The following is a 21,781-nucleotide window of genomic DNA, read 5'->3' as shown; positions in this document are numbered from 1 at the left end:
CAGATTATAAACAACAACAAAATAAACTATCACAGCTATGCAGATGACACACAAATATATATCACAATGTCACCAGGAGACCGAGGCCCTGTACAGGCTCTTGGTAAATGCATTGAGGAAATCAATGACTGGTTGTGCCACAATTTTCTCCAGCTAAACAAAAACAAAACTGAGGTAATAGTCTTTGGCGCCAAAGAAAAACGATTACAGGTCACCAGAGAACTTCAATCTATACATCTAAAAACCACAAACCAGGCGAGAAATTTGGGTGTAGTGATGGATGCAGACCTAAACTTAGAAAAACACATTAAGACAATAACAAAGTCAGCTTACTATCACCTCAAGAATATATCAAGGATAAAAGATCTGATGTCTCAACAGGACCTGGAAAAACTAGTCCATGCATTCATCTTTAGTAGGCTTGATTACTGTAACAGCATCTTTACAGGTCTACCTAAAAAATCAGTCAGACAACTACAGCTCATTCAGAACTCTGCTGCTCGAGTCCTCACTAAGACCAAAAAAGTGGACCACATCAGTCCAGCTCTGAGGTCTTTACACTGGCTGCCTGTCCGTCAGAGGATAGACTTTAAAGTTCTGATGCTGGTCTATAAAGCTCTGAATGGTTTAGGACCAAAATACATCAATGACCTCCTGACCCAGTATGAACCATCCAGATCCCTCAGGTCATCTGGATCCGGTCTTTTATCAGTTCCCAGAGTCAGAACCAGACACGGAGAAGCTGCATTCAGCTTTTATGCTCCTTATATCTGGAACAAACTCCCAGAAAGCCTCAGATCAGCTGAAACACTCAGTTTATTTAAATCCAGGTTGAAGACTCACCTGTTCTCAGCTGCATTTGAATAAAGCACCAAATCCACACTTTAAGCTTAAATTTCAAAACTTACATTTAACTACTGATTTTATCTACTGTTCTGATTTTATCTGTTTTGATTTTATATACTGTTGTTTGTTTGTTTGTTTGTTTGTTAATTAGTTAGTTAGTTTATTTGCTTGTTTTAATCAATTTTAAATCGTGCTTTTTATTTGTTCTTGTTTCTAATGTCTCTGTAAAGCACTTTGAATCACCTTGTTGTTGAATTGTGCTATACAAATAAACTTGCCTTGCCTTGCCTTGCCTTCCTTCTATGGGGACCATATATATTTTTGCTAAATTTATGGGCCAAACAATTTTTAATAATCCGGTCTGCACAGAAATGTTTAGCCTGTCCAACAGACACTTAACAAATCAGGAGTTCATAGGTTACTTCCCTTAAAATGACAAATGCGACCCTGACATTGATCACAGTTTAGGTGAAGACCCATTAGGTGATCATTGTGTGCAAGTTTCACTACTAATAATTCTTGTGAATGACCCTTCAGTCATTTTGAATATTAACTCTTATTCTCTGGCCATCAGTTTCACATGGCTATCATCTATATTTTTCAACACTTGTGTGTGAAATTTACATCAAGTGTGAGCATGCAGCAATTTGTCATGTCAAGAAAAATATACTCATTCCTCAGCTCACTATTTTAAGAAGAGCAAAAATCCAACACTGCTTAAAGAGACATTACCATGACTCAGTCTTTTCAATACCCTCAGGCCTGTGTCTAAGCAGCCTTTTATGAAGAATCAGGTTCTGAAGCAAGTCGTTCATGTAAAGCAATACTTTTTGTTAGAATTTCATTCAGATTTCAGAGAGAACTACTTCACTCACCCTGTGCTGAACCATTTTGATAATATCAGAAATATGGTGGCGGTAAAGCATTGAAAAAATAAAAGAGTTTGGTCAATGCACAATATGGAACTCTTTAAGCTAAATAATACCGAATGAGGAAAATGTCACATCAAATTCCCGATCTGATATCTTTATTTGAAGAGTTGGGAATGAAACCTGGCTCTCTTCATAGCTTCAGTATGCTTAAAGACTCAATTCTTGGTAAGACAGGGATGCGATTACTGCTGTCAATGATACACCAGCAAAATCTTCCAATTAAATATTTTACCAAATTATATCAACACAAATTGAACTGTTTTTTGGCAAAGATATTAGAAAACTCTCCAGCTTATCTACATTAACAGAGAAGTTTGCACGGGGAAAAAAAATCTGTTGGTTATTAAGAAAAAAACATTTCACCGTGAACTGAAGCATTTCACTCTAATTGTGCTTTTTGATCCAGGTTTAAACACTGAACAGGATTCTAGTAATTGAGTCTTTTTAAAATACAAATTACAAAATTCGATAGCTCGTGCCAGTCAGCGGAACACATAATAATGGAGGCTTTTATGTCCGTGCGTCTTAATTACTGGAACGCTGACAAGACATTATTCTTATTATTATTATTCTGACAAGAATGTGGCTTTGTATTAGGACTAAGGGGACAAAATACTACAAATGTTACATTCTTATGTCAGTCTTAGAGTTTTTAATAGTTCGGTTTCTTTCACTTCAGTGAATGTTCCTTTAATGTGGCCATTGTGGTTCTATAGGTCATGCTAATATTATTTTATGCAAAATATTTCTAGATTAAGATTTCTGTATGAAATAAACCAGAATTATCCTGCACATCTAATCATCAGATTATTTAGAATAATACTTTATTATTTTATTTCAGTGAGCCTGCAACATGTGCAAGCGATGCATCTTAGACATCGCCTGCACGTATTGGTTGCTCTGAAGCCCGGGTCAACATATTAAGATATTACAGATGACATTTTATAAACTGTTTTGTATCTTTGAGAAGCAGATGGAAAAGACCGGTGAACACATCCTTATTTTATTTTCTACAGGGCATTCTTCTCTACTGTGAATACCAGGCCTCTACTTTTGATGAGTCGAAGCTTCCCAGCCACAGGTTTGAGGCCATGGACCACTTTGCAAAGTGTTTCCTGATCCTGCGTCTGGAGGACAGCCAAGTAGAGGGAGGTCTCCAAACTGCTGAGGAAGACAGGAGAGGCTGGAGGGCTGTACGCGTGGACTTGGTGTCTCCACCTGTGGATCGCTACGCCTTTACTCTTCTTGGCTGGAGCGGCTCCAGGGTAAGAAGGATTATAGAGAATGAATGAAAGTTAGGTAGCTGCAGGAAGAAGGTGTGAGTAGAAAGAAATGTACTAGTAGTTATTCAGTACATCTTAGAGGTGCTTGAACCACAATTTGAAACCACAATTTGGTATCTAAGGCCAAGTGTACATGATGAAAATATGATTTCATATCAGCAAAGTCTCATATCCTATAACCATCTTGCTAATAACAATAATGAAAAGACATAGAAGTCCTCCAGGAATACAAAATGCATTTAGACATCGCTGTTTCCTTTTAAAGTCATATGGCTGACAAGGAAAATAGGTATTTAATTTCAGACTATCGATTCTTCCTTTCACAGCAGTTTGAGAGAGACCTGAGGAGGTTTGCTCGAATGGAGCGGCGAATGCTGTTGGACAATCACGCTTTGTATGACAAAACTAAGGTACATTTAAATTAAAACATTTCATTTTTAGCTGATAATTTTAAATTTGGGCATTTTTATGATAAACATATGATTCAACTGCATGATCAACGTAAACCTAGTACATTTCCATGAAGTGCTTTGCATTTATATTCATTCTATCAGTGACTAACTGCACTTTACTTTTAATGTCAATAATGGATTGGAGTAGTTAATTCACACATGTACAATATTTAGCTTTATGACGCATTGACAGTCAGCTTATTTTGCTGTTGATCCCCTGTAAGAAGGCGTCCACTTCTTCAGCAACTCATCTTTTACTTGCGATACTACAGATGTTGAGTTTTCACAGAACATTTCTGAAATGAGGGGGAAATGCACTGATTTGCGTTTTGCAGGTCTTTTCAACTTTTTGCACCGACCGTTTTGAATGTGATATAATGCATGCCTCTTTTTTCTGTCACCTGCAGGTAAGTGGCATTCTACCATAAGGCAGGGTCTGTAAATCATTTATCTAAAGGATAAACAAAGAGCAGTGTCAGTATTTGTGACAGTATGTGATGTAGACATGACTGAAACCCATCCTGTGTAAGCTACAAGTCATATAATTAGAAAACAGCAGAAAGTAAGTTAGGTATTTTTAGTCCTGGATATTGTCTCTTGCAAATTTCAAAAGTCTTAAATTCATTTCTGTGAAAAATTAACATTTAACTGTCCTGGAAAATAACTACCAAGTCTTAAACTCAGACATCAAAGGTCAAGAGATTTGTGTGTCATTCCCTTGCATTTCAAAATCTTTGTAAAGAATGGTCACCATGGAGGACATCGGCACAGAAATTAAAATTTCAATTGAATTATTTCTTATAATCAAGACAGCCCATAAAGAGGTGTTAGGTCTGATCACAGATAAAAGTTAAAGTCATGCAGACCACACTTGAAATACGATAGTTTTAATTGTGCATACAAGGTTTTCTAAAACAGACAGCTATTTAAATATAACACTGTCAAACAAATGAGTTCAGTCAAACGTCTCTAACCTAAGACGCACAGCATGTTACTATGCAATGTACTGGACACCCTAAAGTGCACTATTCAATCTACCGGTTACCATCTCTTAGCATTAGTTGTATCATAACTGCTTAATTAGCGTAACCAGTGTTGAAGATGAAACAAATTCACGTGCAGTGTTTCTATTCTTTGTTTTAACTCATCTCAGTTTAAATGTCTTTTTAAAAATAATAATTATGTCCTAATATTCTGCATACAAAAAATCTCTGGGTGTTTTTGACATTGCCCACAATATCCATGATGAATTGCAAATTTAATTAGAAGACAACCACAAACAGCTTGTCTGTAAGTTGTTTGCAAAGAGATGTCTCAACCAAATTAATACTGCAGTGAGTAGACTTAATTACTAACCACGAAGCCATTGTTAAATTGTATCTTATTCTTTTCTTTTCCTTGCTTTTCTCTCACTGCAGCAGTTTGACACAGATGGCTATCCTCCCTGAGCCAGGTTCCCTCTGAGGTTTCTCTCTGTTAAAAGGAAGTTTTTTTTCTGTCTTTTTTGTCTCACAAAGCACTGTGCACAGGTTTTATGAACTGACATTAAGTATTGTCTTTGAAGAAGCAAAGGAATCAGTCTCAAATTTGCATGATTCAATTGAAACAAATAAAAAAAACCCACACAAAACAAGGTTGGTTGATCTTCTAACAATGCACTAATATATAAATATAGGCCAAACTAAAGAAGGACCAAAGAACTAAAGAAGGAAAATTGTGTTTTCATCAGGGTGAAATGATGGAGACTGTGGAGGCTGGGGCAGGCATTCTCTGATAAAAACTCATTCAGAGAAGGGCTGCCTGATTAAAAACAAATTTGCTGTCTAAACTTGAAATCTGTGTAAAGACAAAAGTAAAACATTATTTCCTTTAAGACTTGAGTAAACAACATGATAATTAAGTTGCTATAAGTGTGTCATGTGCACATACAAACTAGTGTATTTATAAAAAAAATATTTATGTAAGTATTTATGTATGTAATAGATGCCTTAGTGAAACAAACTCAAAACACTGGAAACTCTGCTGAAAAAATTAACTTTGCTTGTGTGCGTGCCTTGTACATATCATGTGTTGCGCGACTATTAGTCATGAATTGCTGTGTGGCAGGCAGGCAAGCAGGAGTGGTGGACCCAAAATGCAGAACTCAGACACGGAAGTGAAACTTAAAGTGCAGCTTTGTTGCTGGGAAAAAACTCATACTAACTAAACTCACCAAAAGACAAACAAAAGTCTGAACAGAGGAACCAAGGACTGAAACACTGGAAAAGAAATACTAAACTGGAGCAGGAGACTAAACACTAGAAACATGGAAGCAGAACACACAGCTAGTTGAGGGTAAGAGGATGAACAGACGTTAACGACGCGACACCGCCGAGTAGGGGAAGACACAGACACTAAATATACATAGCAGCAATCAAGGGATGAGCAACAGGAGGGGAACACACCTGGGGGAAATCAAAGCTGACGGAACAGGGGAAACGTAAACGGAACACACTCACATGAGACAAAAACCTTCAGAATAAAACAGGAAACTCAGACACAGAACCAGGCAAGACACTGAACTAAACAGACAGATTCACAAGCAGACAGTGTGACACCATAGACAGACGGAGGGAACACAGAGAAGTGGGAGCACAGGCAACCTAAACTAAACATGAGGGCAAGATAACAAAACCTAAACCAGAAATAATAATAATAATCATCATCATCATCATCATCATCATCATCATCATCATCATCAGATAGCTAAAGAATCAGAATATAATTATAATCAAAACCGTATCACCAGAGAATAAGAGCTAATCCATAATGGAAAAATAAACCAAAACATAAGAAACTCAAAATGCTGGTCGACTACCTGCAATAGTTATGCCTTGTTCTGCTAACGTCTCCCCTTAGCATTCCAGCTAAGTTAACAGTTCTAGCAATAACCATCACAGCCATATCATTACACAAAGTGAGATAAGCTTTTTTGGTATCAATTATCTACTTAGAAAATCAGTTTGCATGATTCATTTATATATGCAAACGCATATGCTCACAGGAAAATTCATTACGTACGTCTTGCTAGTACTGGACTGGACCCTCTTTTGCCTTAAGAGCTGCCTCAGTTCTTTGTGGCATAGATTCAGCAAGTTGATGTAACTAGTTGCTGTGGTGGCCATTTGAATACTAGCTTTATGTTCAAGAAACCAGTTTTAGATGAATTGAACTCTGACCAGGCAGAATTGTAGCTTTAACATGATTTGAGCTTTGTGACATCAGAAAATTGGTGGACGTTGGTCATAAAGGGATGAGCCTGGCCAGCAACAGACAGGCTGTTTCATTTAAATGACACTCAGCTGGTACTGAAGGGAATAAAATGTGCCATCATTGCACCACCCACCTGAGTGGTTCATACACGGCAACATGGATCCATTCTTTCATGTTGTTTATGCCAGATTCTAATCATACCATCTGAACATCACAGCAGAAATTGTGACTCACCAGGCAATATTTTCCCAGTCTTCTATTGTCCAATTTTGGTGAGCTCACTTGAACAGCAGCCTCAGTTTCCTGTTAGCTGACAGGAGTGGCACTTGTTTGAAGCACATCTACTTCAGTGCTCGGTTTGAACTTCAACAGGTGGTTTGGACTATGTCTAAGTGTACTGAGTTGCTACCATGTTTTATGGTGTACCAAATGTTTTGAGTTGGTGAAAGGTCTGGATTGCAGGCAGAATGTTCGGCACTTGGACTCTTCTACAACAGAGCCATGCTGTTGCGCCTTTTCAGATTTACAAGCTTCCATAGTGATTGCAACAACAGAACTTCGATGACATTAAAATCTTGCCTGTTTTTTAAGCTACTGGAAGTCCCAGGCTTCTAACTTTCTACCTTTAAAACCCGCCTTCCAGCCAAATGGCTGGTAGGCTTTTAGCTAGGCTTTAGCTTCAGCCAAGTGGAAGCTAAATTGGCTAGTCATTCATATGTAAATTAGGTTGTTACCTGAGAATTCTGGAGGGGAGTGGGGGTGTGTGAAGGATTGCTGATTTCTAACTGCCAACTGCCTCTTTGTTTGTCTGGTGGGGGGGAGCTGCTAAAAGCTGTGAACTTCCTTTTGTGTTCGTCTTGATGCATTCTCAATTATCCAGGAATGTTTTATTAATGTTGTATTAATGTTTTAAGAACTGTGGGCATTCGATATTGATATTTAACCTTGTCCCTTGCACACAAAGATTTCTTCCCAATGTTTGAATCTTTCGATGACACCTATTTTTTTGGTGAACTTGGTGAACTTCTCTGCCTCTCCAAGATGCTCTTTATACCCCCAATCATGTTACTCACCTGTTGGCAGTTAGCCTAACTCGTTACAAAACATTCCTCTTGCTGTTGTTTTTAGCACCACTTACGTTTCAGCCTTTTGTTGTCCCAGATTCCAGGAGATGTTGCTGCTACATTTTCTCAGTTGTTTTCCGTGTTCTATTGTGAACAAAATATGGCTCTATGAAATTCACAAATCATTTCATTCTGCTTTTTTTCTTACATTTTTATATTGTGCACATCAGTCAAGCTGCTTTGGAAGTCGTTTATATATTGGCTATCATATTAACTGTAATTGTCGACACATAAAATTGAAGAAAAGGGAAATTACCTCATCAGTACGCCATAGCTTCAACATTATTTTACCATAAGCCGAATTTGATTTATTTGCCTGTAATGGGTCTTTGCTGTGTTGTGCCCGCTTTTTTATTTCCATGGTCTGCTGCTGTGCTGGTGTAATGAGTACTTCTTGATCCTGTTTGCTAACACCAACAAAGATGTGCTTTGTCTGAAGACTTGATGTGCTTGGGTGGAAATACATGTAATGCAATTTGTGCAATTTGTGCACACAACCATGGTTTAATCTAAACTTCCATTTGGAAGCACTTTAAAATAAAAAAGTCAAAGTGATCAAAAGTATCATCTACACAAACAGCAACACCCAAGCTTACGGAGCAGAACGCTGTATTGTAATGAGACGATGTTACACTGTTGCTCACTTCACTGGTCAACGATTTTTATTTGGATGGTGATCAGTGTGGATGATAGCTGTTGTGTTGAACAGCTACAGCGAAGAAAGCTCAAAGTTATTTACTGTAACACGAGTTTTCTTCTCTGAGCAAGAAGAAAGTTAGAACAAGAGCGAGAACAACAATTTTTAATTATAGCACTGCGCTTCGTGGGAGGTGGGCAGAGTTTGGCAGGCTCGATGCAGCGCCGCGCTCCATCTCCATCACACACGCATAAACAAATAAACGCGCTGCATATTCGAGTTCATCAGAGCAAGTTGAGTGAGCAAAAATATATCTTAATGTTTCAGTATACAAAAGCAAAAACCTTGTTAAAGTAAAGGTAATTGCATTTGGGAGCTCAGGGTTCATTTACACATTTCCAAATTAAATAAACAGCATTATGTTTGGCACAGTCGTATGTAGGTGCACGGTGCAGAGGGAAAGCTTATTCACAGCATAACCTATGCAATTTAACAACCAATTAACTCTTTTCTTGCCTACAGTGGTAGATCTAATTAAAATTTGCTTAGGAACAACTTTTCTTTGTTGTAACTTTGTACCTAATTGGCTTTTAGGAAGAACAGAAGAGGACAGTAGGTGTGCTTCATCTTGTAAGCTGAATGTCTCATGTGGTGGTGGTAAAAGCGAGATGATAAGATGGGCTGTCATAATTAGTAACCTGTGACAGAATCCACTTCCATCATGGCATGTGAGATATATTATAGGGTTTGTTTCACGCACGCAGAGAAGTCATTTTCCACATGTGAAAATTGGCTGTGACAACGTTTGATGAGATCGCAGGTAGGCAGTGGTGACAGACAGCTGGGTTATATTTACATTTTCCAGGCCAGCAGCAACAAGTGAGGGTGTTTGAATACATACATAAGTGAAAACCAACCCTAAAATGACTTTGTGCCTTTAACCCTGTGAACCCTGTGAACCCTAATCACATGCACGTTGTATTACCAGCAGGAAATGCGCTATCGCGGCTTTATTTATTCACGCAAACCTCGGATTTACAGCCACAGCTCAGACTGAGTTACGCTCCTAAAAAAGTACAAGTGCCTCAGCATAATCCTAAAAAAAGAGATTGACACGACTCTTCAGCTGAAGGACTCAATTATTCAGCAGGGAAAAGTTTATAGTACTGACAAGACGACAACAAAAATTCCAGGGAACCATCAATCTTCATGACAGACGTCTTCGAAGCTCGTGTTTATCCTATCCTCGCTACTATTCATTGCATCCTGTAAGGCACCCGCGGCTCATTTCCAATGCATGGGGGAGACAGGCAAGCCGTTTGAGTCGCGAGTCAAGCGGGACAAGGGTGTAAGGCGTATCAGCGGGCAGATCGACAGGGAAGACACCCTGTCACCGCAACGTCCCGTCAGCTGCTCCCTGGGGAAAGAGGTCAAAGTCCCCGAGATCACTGGGTGGCAGCTTCCTGACAGTTAATATACGCATCCAGCCAACTCAGATGGTGTTTATTTAAATGCAAGGGCAGAACCAGGCTTGCTGACAGTGCAGCCATCCATGCACTGGTGTGGACGGGGGGAAATCACACACACACACACTCACGCACGCACAGTAATTCTTGGAAAAACCTTGCATGCTGGTTTTTCTTTTTGGAGTTTGATTCGCTAAGATGGTACGTTAAACACAAAACAGAGGCTCAGATTCTAGTATGTGAGAAAGGTGACAAAATGCAACCACAAGGGAACTCATCAGCCTGCTGAGGATTTCAAAGTGTGGTAAAAACAGGCCAAACACACACTCTGTCACTGAAGCCGTGTCACCACTTGCCAGGACTGTAGTTTCAAGGTCGTCACAAAGCTTAACAGGGGAACGTCCGGGCAGAACTGTACAGCAGTGTGACCCGTTTTTCATTCCACGCTCCACTTTTCCACCATAATTAACGTAATGAAGATCAATTAACTGTCCCGTGTCTTGTTGCTGCCTTCACACAACGCTGACTGTTCCCTGTGTTCACGCCTTCGACTTGACCAGGAGAGGAAGAGCATCCTCCCCCTTGTGTTATTTTGTCCACACTCACGTTGTTAATTGGTCCGACGTATGGCTGAGGACAGGGCGGTAATAGGGCTTTCATCTTTTTCCTGTCCCTTGTAATTGGCCAGCAGATTTGGAGAGGTTCTGCACTGCCAGTGTGACTGGTGTCAAGGAAACAGGGGAGCGATGAGGACTGATGTCTGATTAAAAGGGTAGACATCCGTGCTTAGGACTAAAGGCGGTCATTTAGAGGACTTTAATCTTGCGAGCTTCAGAGTGGCTCTCAGTGGACACAAGCTGGTCTCTGTCTTATTATGAAATGCTTAAAAAAAGATTAGAGGGTGAAGCTCAAGCTAATGATCTCTTCCCAATTAAGACTAAGCTCAGGGGGAATCCATGAGTCACTGTGGGAGAGGTCTTCACAACTTTCTCAGTCATTCAGGGTTCATGTACACGACAGATGTTTCCAGGTTCAAACATTTGCCATAACAAAGTTTTATTAGACAGAATTTTTATTTTATTTTATTAGACATAACGGAACAACACATTCTTTATCTGCTTTATTGATGTAAGGTGATAGGTGTTGTTAGCTGGAGCTCCTCATGGTTAAAAAAAAGGCCTTACATAACACAGCGGGCCAAACTACACTGGAAAGAAGGGCTGAGTAGCAACTTTCACTGCTTCTTAAAAGAAACATCGCTCTATTGAGATGTTAAGCTACATTTTCCCTTATTTTTAATCCTGTGAACTGGCAGCTTGACAGGTTTCCAAACATTTGCCCCTCTTCGTTCCCAGACAGTCCAAGGAAATAAAGAGCCCTAAGACAGAACTAATCAGTGTTTCCATCACACAACATCTGAAGAACTGTCGAGATTATGCAGCTTTAGAGGGGGAGATGCCATTTTCACACACAGTGACAGAGTTGTCATGTTGGGTTTTTTTTAGTGGTTTTCTGTAACTCGTTGTGACATAAGCAGTAGAGCAGTGGAGAGAGCTTCTAAACATGCTGGTCTCCTAAATAACAAGGCATGTGTGTTGTGATCAGTTTATCATTGTTATTCCTGCTTTTATTGTGCAAGAAAAGTAAATAACAAAGACCAAATTTATTTATTTATTTTTGTTTTTTTGTGTCAGTCAACATGACAAACATTTCTTGGATCCAGCTTGAGAGATTTGTTTTCCAAGGCAGAGAAAGCAAGCACTTTAATTAAAGATGCCTTCATGAGCTTTCTGAAGAAGTGCTGGTAATATTTCACCATGCACTGACATAATACAGCCTTTTCAGCAGATATGGTGAACCTGCGTGTTAGCAAACAGCTTCTTATCTCCTTATCCAGTGAGCAACAGTATCATTGATTTAAAGTTGTGTGTGTGTGTGTCCTGTATTTACCCTTACTTAGCTTTGCTTTTTCCTGGTGGAAATGGGTTGCTTTTTAATGCTTGTTAATACTTCTGGTACCAATTTGCTTCTTTGGTTTGTTTGTAATGTTTGTTCTGAAAATAGATTTGAAAAAAATATGGGCGTGTCCTACAGATTAATGAATCATTGTAAAGCTTGGTAGCATTAAATGAGACCTGTATGTGGTTGTTGCAGCCCTGTTTCAATCCCTAAATCAAACTGGGTGCTAACACTTGCTTATTGTGTTAACGAATGCTGTACGACTATAGACCAGAAGGTCTTTTTTTTGTTGGTGTGTCAGTGAACTTGGATGAGCAATTCCAGGAGTAGCAAACTGAAACTCCTAAATGTAATTCAGCTATCACTACAACAGTGCAGTGGGTGTGTATCGTTATGGCTATTGTACACCTACTGTCCAAAAAAAAGCAGTTGTGGTTACAGGTCTTTATGTGCCTGTCTGTCAGGGGACAAGTTTTGCTGATGCAACAGTGTTGCAACAAGACAAGATACAGTGATGATATTTTTTAAGATGTGTAGTTAAACTCACTAAAACCTAAATGAATTCTGAATAATGAAGTAGCTAGATAAAGGAGTAATGAGTAACTGGTGCTTGTAATTTGTAATTAACCTACTGATTTACCATATGAGGTGTCTTTTCTCTACACACGTAATGTTTTAGGCGTTATTCTTTCATGAGAAGTCATTGATGTTGCTCCTGGTGTGAATCCACTGTGAAATGATCAGTGCCACATCTTTGGTTTTCCTACTGCAAAATGTCAAAAGTTGTCTCAGATCCTTGGCTGTCTGGTTTTCTTAGAAATGTCCCCACTGTGGAAAAGGCCTATTTTTCCAATAAAGAAGCTGCCAAGTCAGTTGGGTTTTCTAGTAATTGGTCAGCGTGAAGGGAAATGGACAAAACACAGGAAATCTTTGGCACCCCGGTGTGATCGATATGACTGCACCTCCACTGTCAAGTTTGGGTTGCGACACCCTGCTAGCAATAACTGACATCTAGTCGTCCTCTGAAAATACTCTGCTGACTTGTACTGCCACAGGCACTTACACCCAGCATCAGTTCCTCGCCACCACAGTTGAATTTTAACTGAGGTGCAAGTCGGAGGGAGCGGTTTGGGGAGGGAAATGTGTGTGTGTGTGTGTGTTTGTCTGCGTGCGTGTGTGTGTCCTCTGCTGTAAGTCTGAAGGTTTGTGATAATTAATATGTGTAGTGGGTTTGATGAATGAGGACAGGTGGAGGATTTCATCATGCCTAGACAGACTGACTCCCTCCCTGGGCAGGAGGGATCTATGACCCAGCCCAACACCTCCAAAAAAACCCTCGCCCCTCTATGTGTAGCAGTATCTACCCTTGAAATTACCGAGTGTGTGTTGTGAATGTGCGGCGTGTTTGCAGTCTCCAAACCACAGTACACCTGTTAAAAATGTGTTCATGTACATCAAACTCACTGTCGTTTGTTCTGCCTTTTTGTGCATACTTTGGCGTGTGCTCTCATAGCGTGCTATATACTGCGAGCGTGAGCGTGTGTGTGTGTCTGAATGTGTCTTTCTCAGAGGGTAATTACTCTATGTCATGTGTGGAGTGTGATTAATGAGGTTCTGGTCAAAAGGCTGGGAGCATAGATGTCCTGGCTTTGGTCCTGAAGCACAGATACTGATATGAGAGGGCCATTCATATTCTCTTTCTACCTGACACCCAGCAGCTCTACACCACACTCCAGCGGACAGTAGGCCTCCACCAACCCAGTGTTAAGCAAAACGAGAAGACGGCGCCTAGTAGATATTGTACATCTCTGCTCCAGTGGGATCATTTTACTGAAATAACAGTGTTAAACATTTAAGAAAGGCTTACACCTACACTCGTTTCCTTTTCAGGGTGTATTTATCTTTCATCTATCAACCTCAGAAGGTACAAAATACGAAAATTTAAATGATTTCTTTTTCTGTGATGAGAGCTGTGAGGATACATACATACAATATTAATTTTCACCGGCAATTTCTGAGGTCAAAATTCATTCTCTTAGAAAAATGAAGGAAATGCTTTAATTAGAAAAATATTGCACATGCTCTGACTCCAAAGAGGGTCCACGAAGAACTTCTTTGCAGCTGTAATGTAATTGCAAATATAGCATTAACTTTGACCTCCAGGAGGGCCTTCATTCTTCAAAAGACCTGAAGGAAACATAAAAAATTCAAATGGATTTCTTTTTTGGTTGTACCATTATTGGATTCCTCAAGGATAGATTTTTATGTGTAAAAAAAGGAAGGGGGTTGCACATGCATTGCAGCACAAACAGTAGTATAAAGGTCCACAGGAGAGTCCTTTTTAAAGTGGTTTATATACATAAATGAAAATATTTCGGCAGGTGGCTCTCCTAACTCTTTTTGACAAACGTAAAATGTTTAAATGCGATGATAAATTCATGATGGTTGTGTTATCTGACACATGCTTTCCTTCACCACTGGGGTGAGAGCAGAATTTAATACGAAGCTCGCCGTCAAATTACAATATCTTGGATGTAGAGTGCTCACAGCTCTTTTGACCGCCCCTCCCAACCTCCTCCACCCTGTGAGCAGTGGATGAGTGGACAATAACAGGGCAATTGCACTGGGCTTTGGGGAGCCGTGGTTTTGAAAGCTCCCCTGGCCGGATGGCTGACGCTCACAGGCAGTGTTTGCAGTGAGAACAGGCAGCTGCCTGGAAGGAGGCCCCTTTTCATGAGCAGAGAGAGGGGGAGTAGAGGTTTAATTTAGCGATGGTGGACCCTCAGGGCGGCCCGCGGTGTAATACGCACACATGCTCGAACGTGCTTTGTGACAGACAATTGAGCCGAGGAGCGGGAAGGTCTTTGTCCTCTAAACATCCCGCTGGCAGGTGAACAGAGTTGGGAAACTTTCCGTTTCTAAAGGGAAGCATTTGTGGAGTGAGTGGCAGGGATGGTGGTGAGCTGTTCTCTTACTATTCACATTTGCAAATGTTTCTTGTCGACCTTGGTGGCACGTCTGTTTTTATGAATTTTAATTAACAGAGGTAGATGAATAGACCTGATAGCTGCTGTTGAAAGAACACATCAAGATGTTTTTTTTCTCCCAAGGTCAGATGTTCCAATTCAGTTCAGTACCTGGTGTTCAGCTATTAGCTTGAACCCTTGGTTGATGTAAAACAGAAACTTCTTACTGGTGATGCAGACAAGTGATAATAAAAAGAAGAGCTTTAGGAAAAGACAGTAAACCTGAGGTGAATGTGGTTCTGAACCAATTTCTAATTTGCACACATAAAGTCCTCCTTCTCAACCTATAGTGTTGAGAATGTGGCACCATTCACACTCATCTCACTGGTGTTTTCATTAAACCTTTAGATTACAATCGAATTCAGTTTTTTACAATTAAAAAGATCTTAAACTATTCCTGTTTATTGTCCATATTTGTTAAAAAAAACCAAAAACCAGTAGCAATAGTAGCATTTATTGAACAAGAAAAAGCTGAGGAGGATGAGTGTAGGTAAGCAACTAAGAGGAAAAGTTTATTTATTCCTCATCTCACGCAGGTATAAACAATATGTTTATACACACTAAGAGGATTACAGGCTGCCTTATAGTCACTTGTTATTACTGCTGTGGAAACAGAGCATCCCAGGAACATTATTCCAGTAATTGCTACACTTGGTGTTCTATTTTCAGATACAGAAATTAATTTCATTTTTTTCTTCTTTCTTTTATTTAACTTCTAGTTTGGGGATGGTCTGTTTTGTTATAAGCTGTGAGCGGGTTGCTAGTTGTTTATTTGGCAACCACTATTGGATTTTGCTTTCATTTACTTTTAACCCTTATTCATCCAAGAACTGTGTTTGACTTGATGCAAGAACAGCACGTTTAGTGGTGATTAGGACTGACAGGTAAAACCTTTTATATTTAAGTTCATTATTTCTTACTGTAATGATTAAATTGCACTAACTCCTCCTAGACATGTGAATCAATCTGGATAAAACAATAGATGAAGTACCCGTAGGTACTAGAATTATCAGTATTTATGTACATTGATCAGGAAGAAGCTGAAAAACTATCTAAAGATTTAATAAAGGAGGTGAAAAAGAAGCCAACAATCACTGTAACAGAGCCTCCAAAGTCTTGAATGAAACCTTGAATGAGACAGAAATTGAACTCTAAGTATTACTAATGTAAAGAGCTGGTGAGAACATGCCTGGAAGAATTGGATATATTGCCCAAATCCACATGTGCAAAGCTTGTATACTTAAATAGGATTTTATATTTCTGTATTAAAGTTGTTCTGCAGATATGTTGTAACCACAAACCCTTCTAAAAGCCTATGCTGTAAACTGTCTGAAATACAGCTCTTTAGAAGTGTTACTACACATTACCTCAACACAGCCTGCAAAGCTTTTGACTGAACGGTTTGGTGCTGTTGTTTCCTCCTACACATTTCAAGCTAGTTGCTCTTCTGCTACTATTTTTCAAATCAGCTGGTAGAGAATGAATCACCTCAAAGAGTGCGACCAAAACCCAACCAGTGTTTTGGCATTAAAACTGCAGACCAATGCATGCACACCTAGCAAAATCATCAGCCACTTGCTTAGGTGCTGTTGTAGGTTCTGCATAGATTTATTGCAGAAGTAAAAATTAAGCTTTACCCAAGAACAAAAAACTGCCTCTTCTAAAAACAGCCTTTATAAACGCTCTGAATCCATTTTTATATAAGACATTTGACTTTTTTCACCTTTTCATCAGTCTGAATCAGTCTCATTTATAACTATTCTGCAACACAGTAAATTTTGTTAAATTGAATAAAGTGTGAAGTGGCTTTCTGAAGCGACATGCATTCTTTTTTTTAATTAAAAATGAAAAAAGGAATGTGCATTCTGAAATATCTAGACGCTTTACAGTAAAGCTTTTCACACTTGGAATAAGAGTAATGAAAGAAGTATCAGGACCAGATGTACACGCAGCAGAAATAAAAGATATTTCAGAGACATTCTTCTGGAAAAACTCCCATTCAGTTTTGGCAAAGGGTTATGTCTGGGTAAAGTGTGCTGGAGGCAGAACACTGGCAATCCAGTTACACATCATGATCTGACTCAACTATTAGTTTTATACCAACCCTGATTTAAAACGTGTCAATAAAAATCTTTGTCACTTGAACACAATGCAGAAATGTCAAATGACCAGAAGCGTCCTCATCATGGGGGAAATAGGTATCACTGTAGGTGGAAACACCATCTATGCAGACATAAATGTCATCACTGCACGTGGAAACGTCATGTTTGGCAATAAAGTACCAAGTCATTTATTGTAAATGGGTGATTATCATCTGTGGAGCAACAAAAAACGCTCTTTGATGTGGCAGCACTGCCCGCAAAAAATCAGGCAGTTATAAAAAAGACTGACATACAGCATGAAGACATCTTGCAGCAGAGGAGAGCTGGATGAGGAATGGCTTCTTAAGAAGGGATCAGACTTCGGGATTTAAAAAGTCTCAACATATCTTGTATTTACAGGCCGTCTGCTGCAGATTTCTCTCATAAAACCTCGTCTTGCGCTCCAAGAGAAGCTCCCACCTATACTGGGGAGATAAGGACAGGAAATGACAGATTACAAGATGCATTCGGATTTGAAAATAGGATTTAGAAAATTGGACCGTCCCAAATATTGCACACATGTGCATTTTTGCAGTGTGTGGTGACAAACTCAAGACAAGCATGGAGCTACTGTGGGAATACTTTTTCATAAGTGTTCTTAAAAGAAGCAAATAGAGAAACTTATATTCTTATTTAGCTTTTCTTTCCATAGCTGTCTTTTCTTTTCACTCTTACTATTTACTCTTCCTGAAGTAGCTATTCTACTTTATGATGCATTTGTTATATTTGATATTAATCAATCTTAAGGCTCAAAAGGCACAAAAAATTAACTATTCCTAATGGCCACAGAATGCTCCATACTCCATGTTGCCTTGTAACTCCTAGTTTCCTGTTCCCTAGTCTTAGTTTCAAGTTTTCCGAGTTGGGTTTTGTTTGGTAGTATTTTAGTGTTTTACAGCAAAATAAAGCTGCCTTTTTGAGCTCATCCCCGTGCGTACCGAGTCCTGCATTTGGGTCCTTCCTCCTGCCTGCAACAGCTAGCCTTGACAAGCTAATTGCATGACCAGTAAGCTCTAACCTAAATCTAAAATGTGGCAAGCAGGTTTCACTGGATACATTTCCATGTATGCAGATGATACCCGAACTTTCCCACTAGCGTGACCATAGCGTTCATTTATGTCCACCTCTTTATTAATGTTGTTAACTTTGATACAATTTTTCATAAAGTTCCATCTTTAGGTATTTATTTTTATTTAGTGTGATTTATAAACAAATACATACAGCACTCACATTCCTATCAGCTGCTTTAAATATAGTGCTAATGTGCATATGGTAGAATATTCACATGTGGCACATAGAGGCACTGTAGGTGAGTAAAATTTTAATTATATAACACCTTTCAAGAAGATCAGTTCATAGTTGTTCAGCTATGAGGCTGTTTGAACGGTGCAGAATTTAGCATTAAACATTTCTAATTATCAATCTAAGGACCACTTGGATGTTATCATGTTTTGGTATCTTTGCTTTGTCTTGTTTTAGATTTAAATACTAGGTAACAAAAAGGAAGGAAGTCCATCAGTCCCAGATGCATGTGCAAGCGTCAGCATTCACAGATTCTATCTAATACTAAAGAAAGGATGACTCTGCTGCTGGATTGTGTGTCCCAGAGAGGTCTGAGTGTCACAATGCAAACGAGTTGCTTGGGAACCTTGTGGTGGCATTTGCAAAATACTGCTTCTGTGGCTGGCTGCCCTTGGAAGATGGATGTGAGAGATGGATCCAGTGGCTCAGGTCATAAGAAGTAAGATAACATCACAGTGCAGTTGTGGGATATAATAGCCAGTTTGACCTGGCCACCACACTCCTCTGATGTCAGTGCTAGCACACAACTGAGGATGAAATTGAATGAAGCAAGTGGAAAGTAGCATATGCCCATCAAATCTGATATTGTCATCATCGTTTTTAAAAACAGGGTACTCCAGGCCCTTTTCTGAGATACTACCATATCAGGTGGTGGGATATTTAAGTATGGAGCAGATTTTTTACTTTGTTGGTCCCCGAGTACTTACTTATGTTTCATACGTGTCAGAATGGTAAGACGTCCTTATATGTTCACTTCTATGGTACCACGACACTTCGTAATTACATCTATCATTTGTTTCTGCCTAAAAACGAAAATTAAAAATCACCAAGGGTAAATTTCACTGTTAAACAAATCGCTCCTTTCTGCACAGCTTTTAATTTTGAAATGCCACTTTCTTCCTCACCATCTAACCTTTTCACCTGCCTTGCACTGTAGACGGAATACAAGTCAAACAATGGAGATGGAATAAAGATAACAGCAAATACCATCAGATTGTTCATGTTTTACTAAATCCGGATCCATATGGTATTTCCAGCAGTAAACAGCATATTTCTGGGATTGCCTTTAATGCTTAGTAGTTGCTAAAAGACAATTCAGACAAAAGCTTTTGGTTTGACCATGTATTGCTGCACTTTGCCTGGCTTCTTATCTTTGGTTGATATTCATTTGCTTCCAGTCTGTGTCCAGGCATTGTAATTAGGATTTCCACTAAGAGCTTCAAATTTCCCTGCCGATCCTCTGACCATGTTAATGCCTCACACAACAAGTCTCAGTGTCTTCTTGCATTTATTCTGATTAAAAACCCTGCTCTCCTTTAAGGGAGCTGCCACTCAGCATTACAAAGACTGGGGTTTGCATGTTTGCCATAAAAGCCCAGCACATATTTCCAATTTTTTCTCTGACAGTCAAAAAGGGTTCAAAGAATTTTTCATTTTAAGGATTTACTTTGATCAATTTGGATGTTTTCTCTGGCAAGTCCCTGAGTCGGTCGTGAAAGGTTTTGACTGTGGTGGAATGCAGACAGTTAAATCGGGGTGAATTCACCATGAATTATACAGTGGCAGCATTCAGTTAGTGTAATGTGAAGGTGTTACATTTATGTCTGATTTCATTCCAGATATTTTCTGACCAGTCCATAGACATTTGAGGATTTCTGAGAAACTGTAATACAAAACTGGAAGCAAGTTTATTCTGTGTTGGTTTGTTATATTTGAAGCACATGTGGTTTGTGTATATATAGAGAGTATAAATACTGAGTTTTGATTTCTTAATCAATTGTAACTAATATTTCTTGAAGAGCTGTGGAATAAAAATGAGTTGGCCACCTTCTCATTGTGAAAGGTCTTCTTTTGACCTCCTTCCCCTTGAATAAGATCCCTGCTTTCTCCAGCCACTAAATTAATGACACCCTAATGAAAAGTGAACAATGCAAATATGGACATTCATTTCAGGATACATTGGCTATTTGATTGGGTCGTTCCACACAGAGGTCAGGGAAACAATTAAGGGACTTTAATGGGATGAACTGGGGAGTGTGGAGTGGGATGGCTGGCATAATAATGGTCCAAGCTGATGAAGATTAGTGGTGCAGAGCCAGTTAAAAAGTAGTCAACCAGTTTATGATTTTATCTGTTTTTACTCACATGGAAGTACTGTATTAGATATTTTTGCTTTTTTTGTATGTATTTTTAAAATTTATTTTTATATTTAAATTCAGAATTTTGGTAAAGCGTTTGAGAAAAGAATAAAGACTTGTGATCCTTTGAAGTGGAGCTCAGGACACTGCAAAGCTCTAAGCTAAATCCTAACAGGCTGACAATATTTTAGAACAGGAAAAATCGCTACAGTTCTCCAGCTTAAGTTAGCAATATAACAATATGTAACAAGTATAAGATACAAAAAAATAGCTGAAGCTGAAGTAAATGTCATTAGTTTTCGTCCAAAACGGTTCTACTAAATAACTGTCAACTCCAAGTTGACACTTGATGAAAAATTGAGCCTGTTTCCAAATCAGGAAGATGGTCTTTGGTTAACCAAAGATAAAGATATTTTCACATTTTGTTAAACAATATATATTGCTCTTAGTGTCACTGAGAAGGTGTTTGACTAAATGAGAAGGGACAGAACTTATCAGGAATATTCAACATCATCGCACTGAACACAGAAGTTTAGTGATGGCGACACTGAAGAAAAAACGGCCAGCGCACACATGGCGTGAATCCAGTCGCGTGTGCAAATTCATTTTTTGCCTAGTGTAGGAATGTTGCTACGCAAATATTAGTGAATGAGGCCCAAAAGTTGAGATATAAGAAAATCACAATTTGATGCGAGCCGCTATGAGTTTCATATTATTGAATCATTAGTCATTATTAACTGCAGTCCAAACACATGCAGTTAGTGGGGTTAGGTTAATTGTTGATTCTCAGTTGCCCATGTGAATGTGAGTGCAAATGGTTGTCTGCTCCTCTACGTTAGCCCTGCGACAGACTGGCGACCTCTCCAGGGTGTACGCCGCCTCTCGCCCTATGGTAGCTCAGATCGGCTTCAGACCCCCCATAAGGATAAGCAGAAGAGAATGGATAGATAGTTATTATCAGTCTCTGGCTAACTTCAAAAGTGTCTCTTTTGCCCCTCACCCCCAACCAGTCACAGCAGATGGCTGCCCCTCTCTGAGCCTGGTTCTAATAGAGGCTTCTTTAATTTCCCTTCCCACTGTCTCAAATACTTGCATCTGATTGTTGCCGTTTCTCAGTCTTATTGTAGGGTCTTTACCTTACAATATTAAGCACCATGATGAGACTGTTGTTTTGATTTGGCACTATATAAATAAATAAATAGCCATGCAATGCTTGCTATAAA

At 39.2% G+C, this 21,781-nt stretch overlaps 1 protein-coding gene across 1 annotated transcript in view; it reads left to right on the top strand.

Moving 5' to 3' along the window:
• The window catches only part of dntt (deoxynucleotidyltransferase, terminal), a 96,651-nt gene that overhangs the window by 57,953 nt on the left and 16,917 nt on the right, over positions 1–21,781 (top strand). The window contains exons 9-10 of the mRNA XM_026190400.2: positions 2,795–3,043; positions 3,388–3,471. Of these exons, the coding sequence (XP_026046185.2) occupies positions 2,795–3,043; positions 3,388–3,471 (333 nt within the window). The remainder of the gene's footprint in view (positions 1–2,794; positions 3,044–3,387; positions 3,472–21,781) is intronic.

Source organism: Astatotilapia calliptera, chromosome 13 (assembly GCF_964374335.1).
Source record: "Astatotilapia calliptera chromosome 13, fAstCal68.1, whole genome shotgun sequence".
NCBI lineage: Eukaryota > Metazoa > Chordata > Actinopteri > Cichliformes > Cichlidae > Astatotilapia > Astatotilapia calliptera.
The sequence above is the reverse complement of the archived record's forward strand: the minus strand, read 5'-3'. Positions and strand labels throughout refer to the sequence as shown.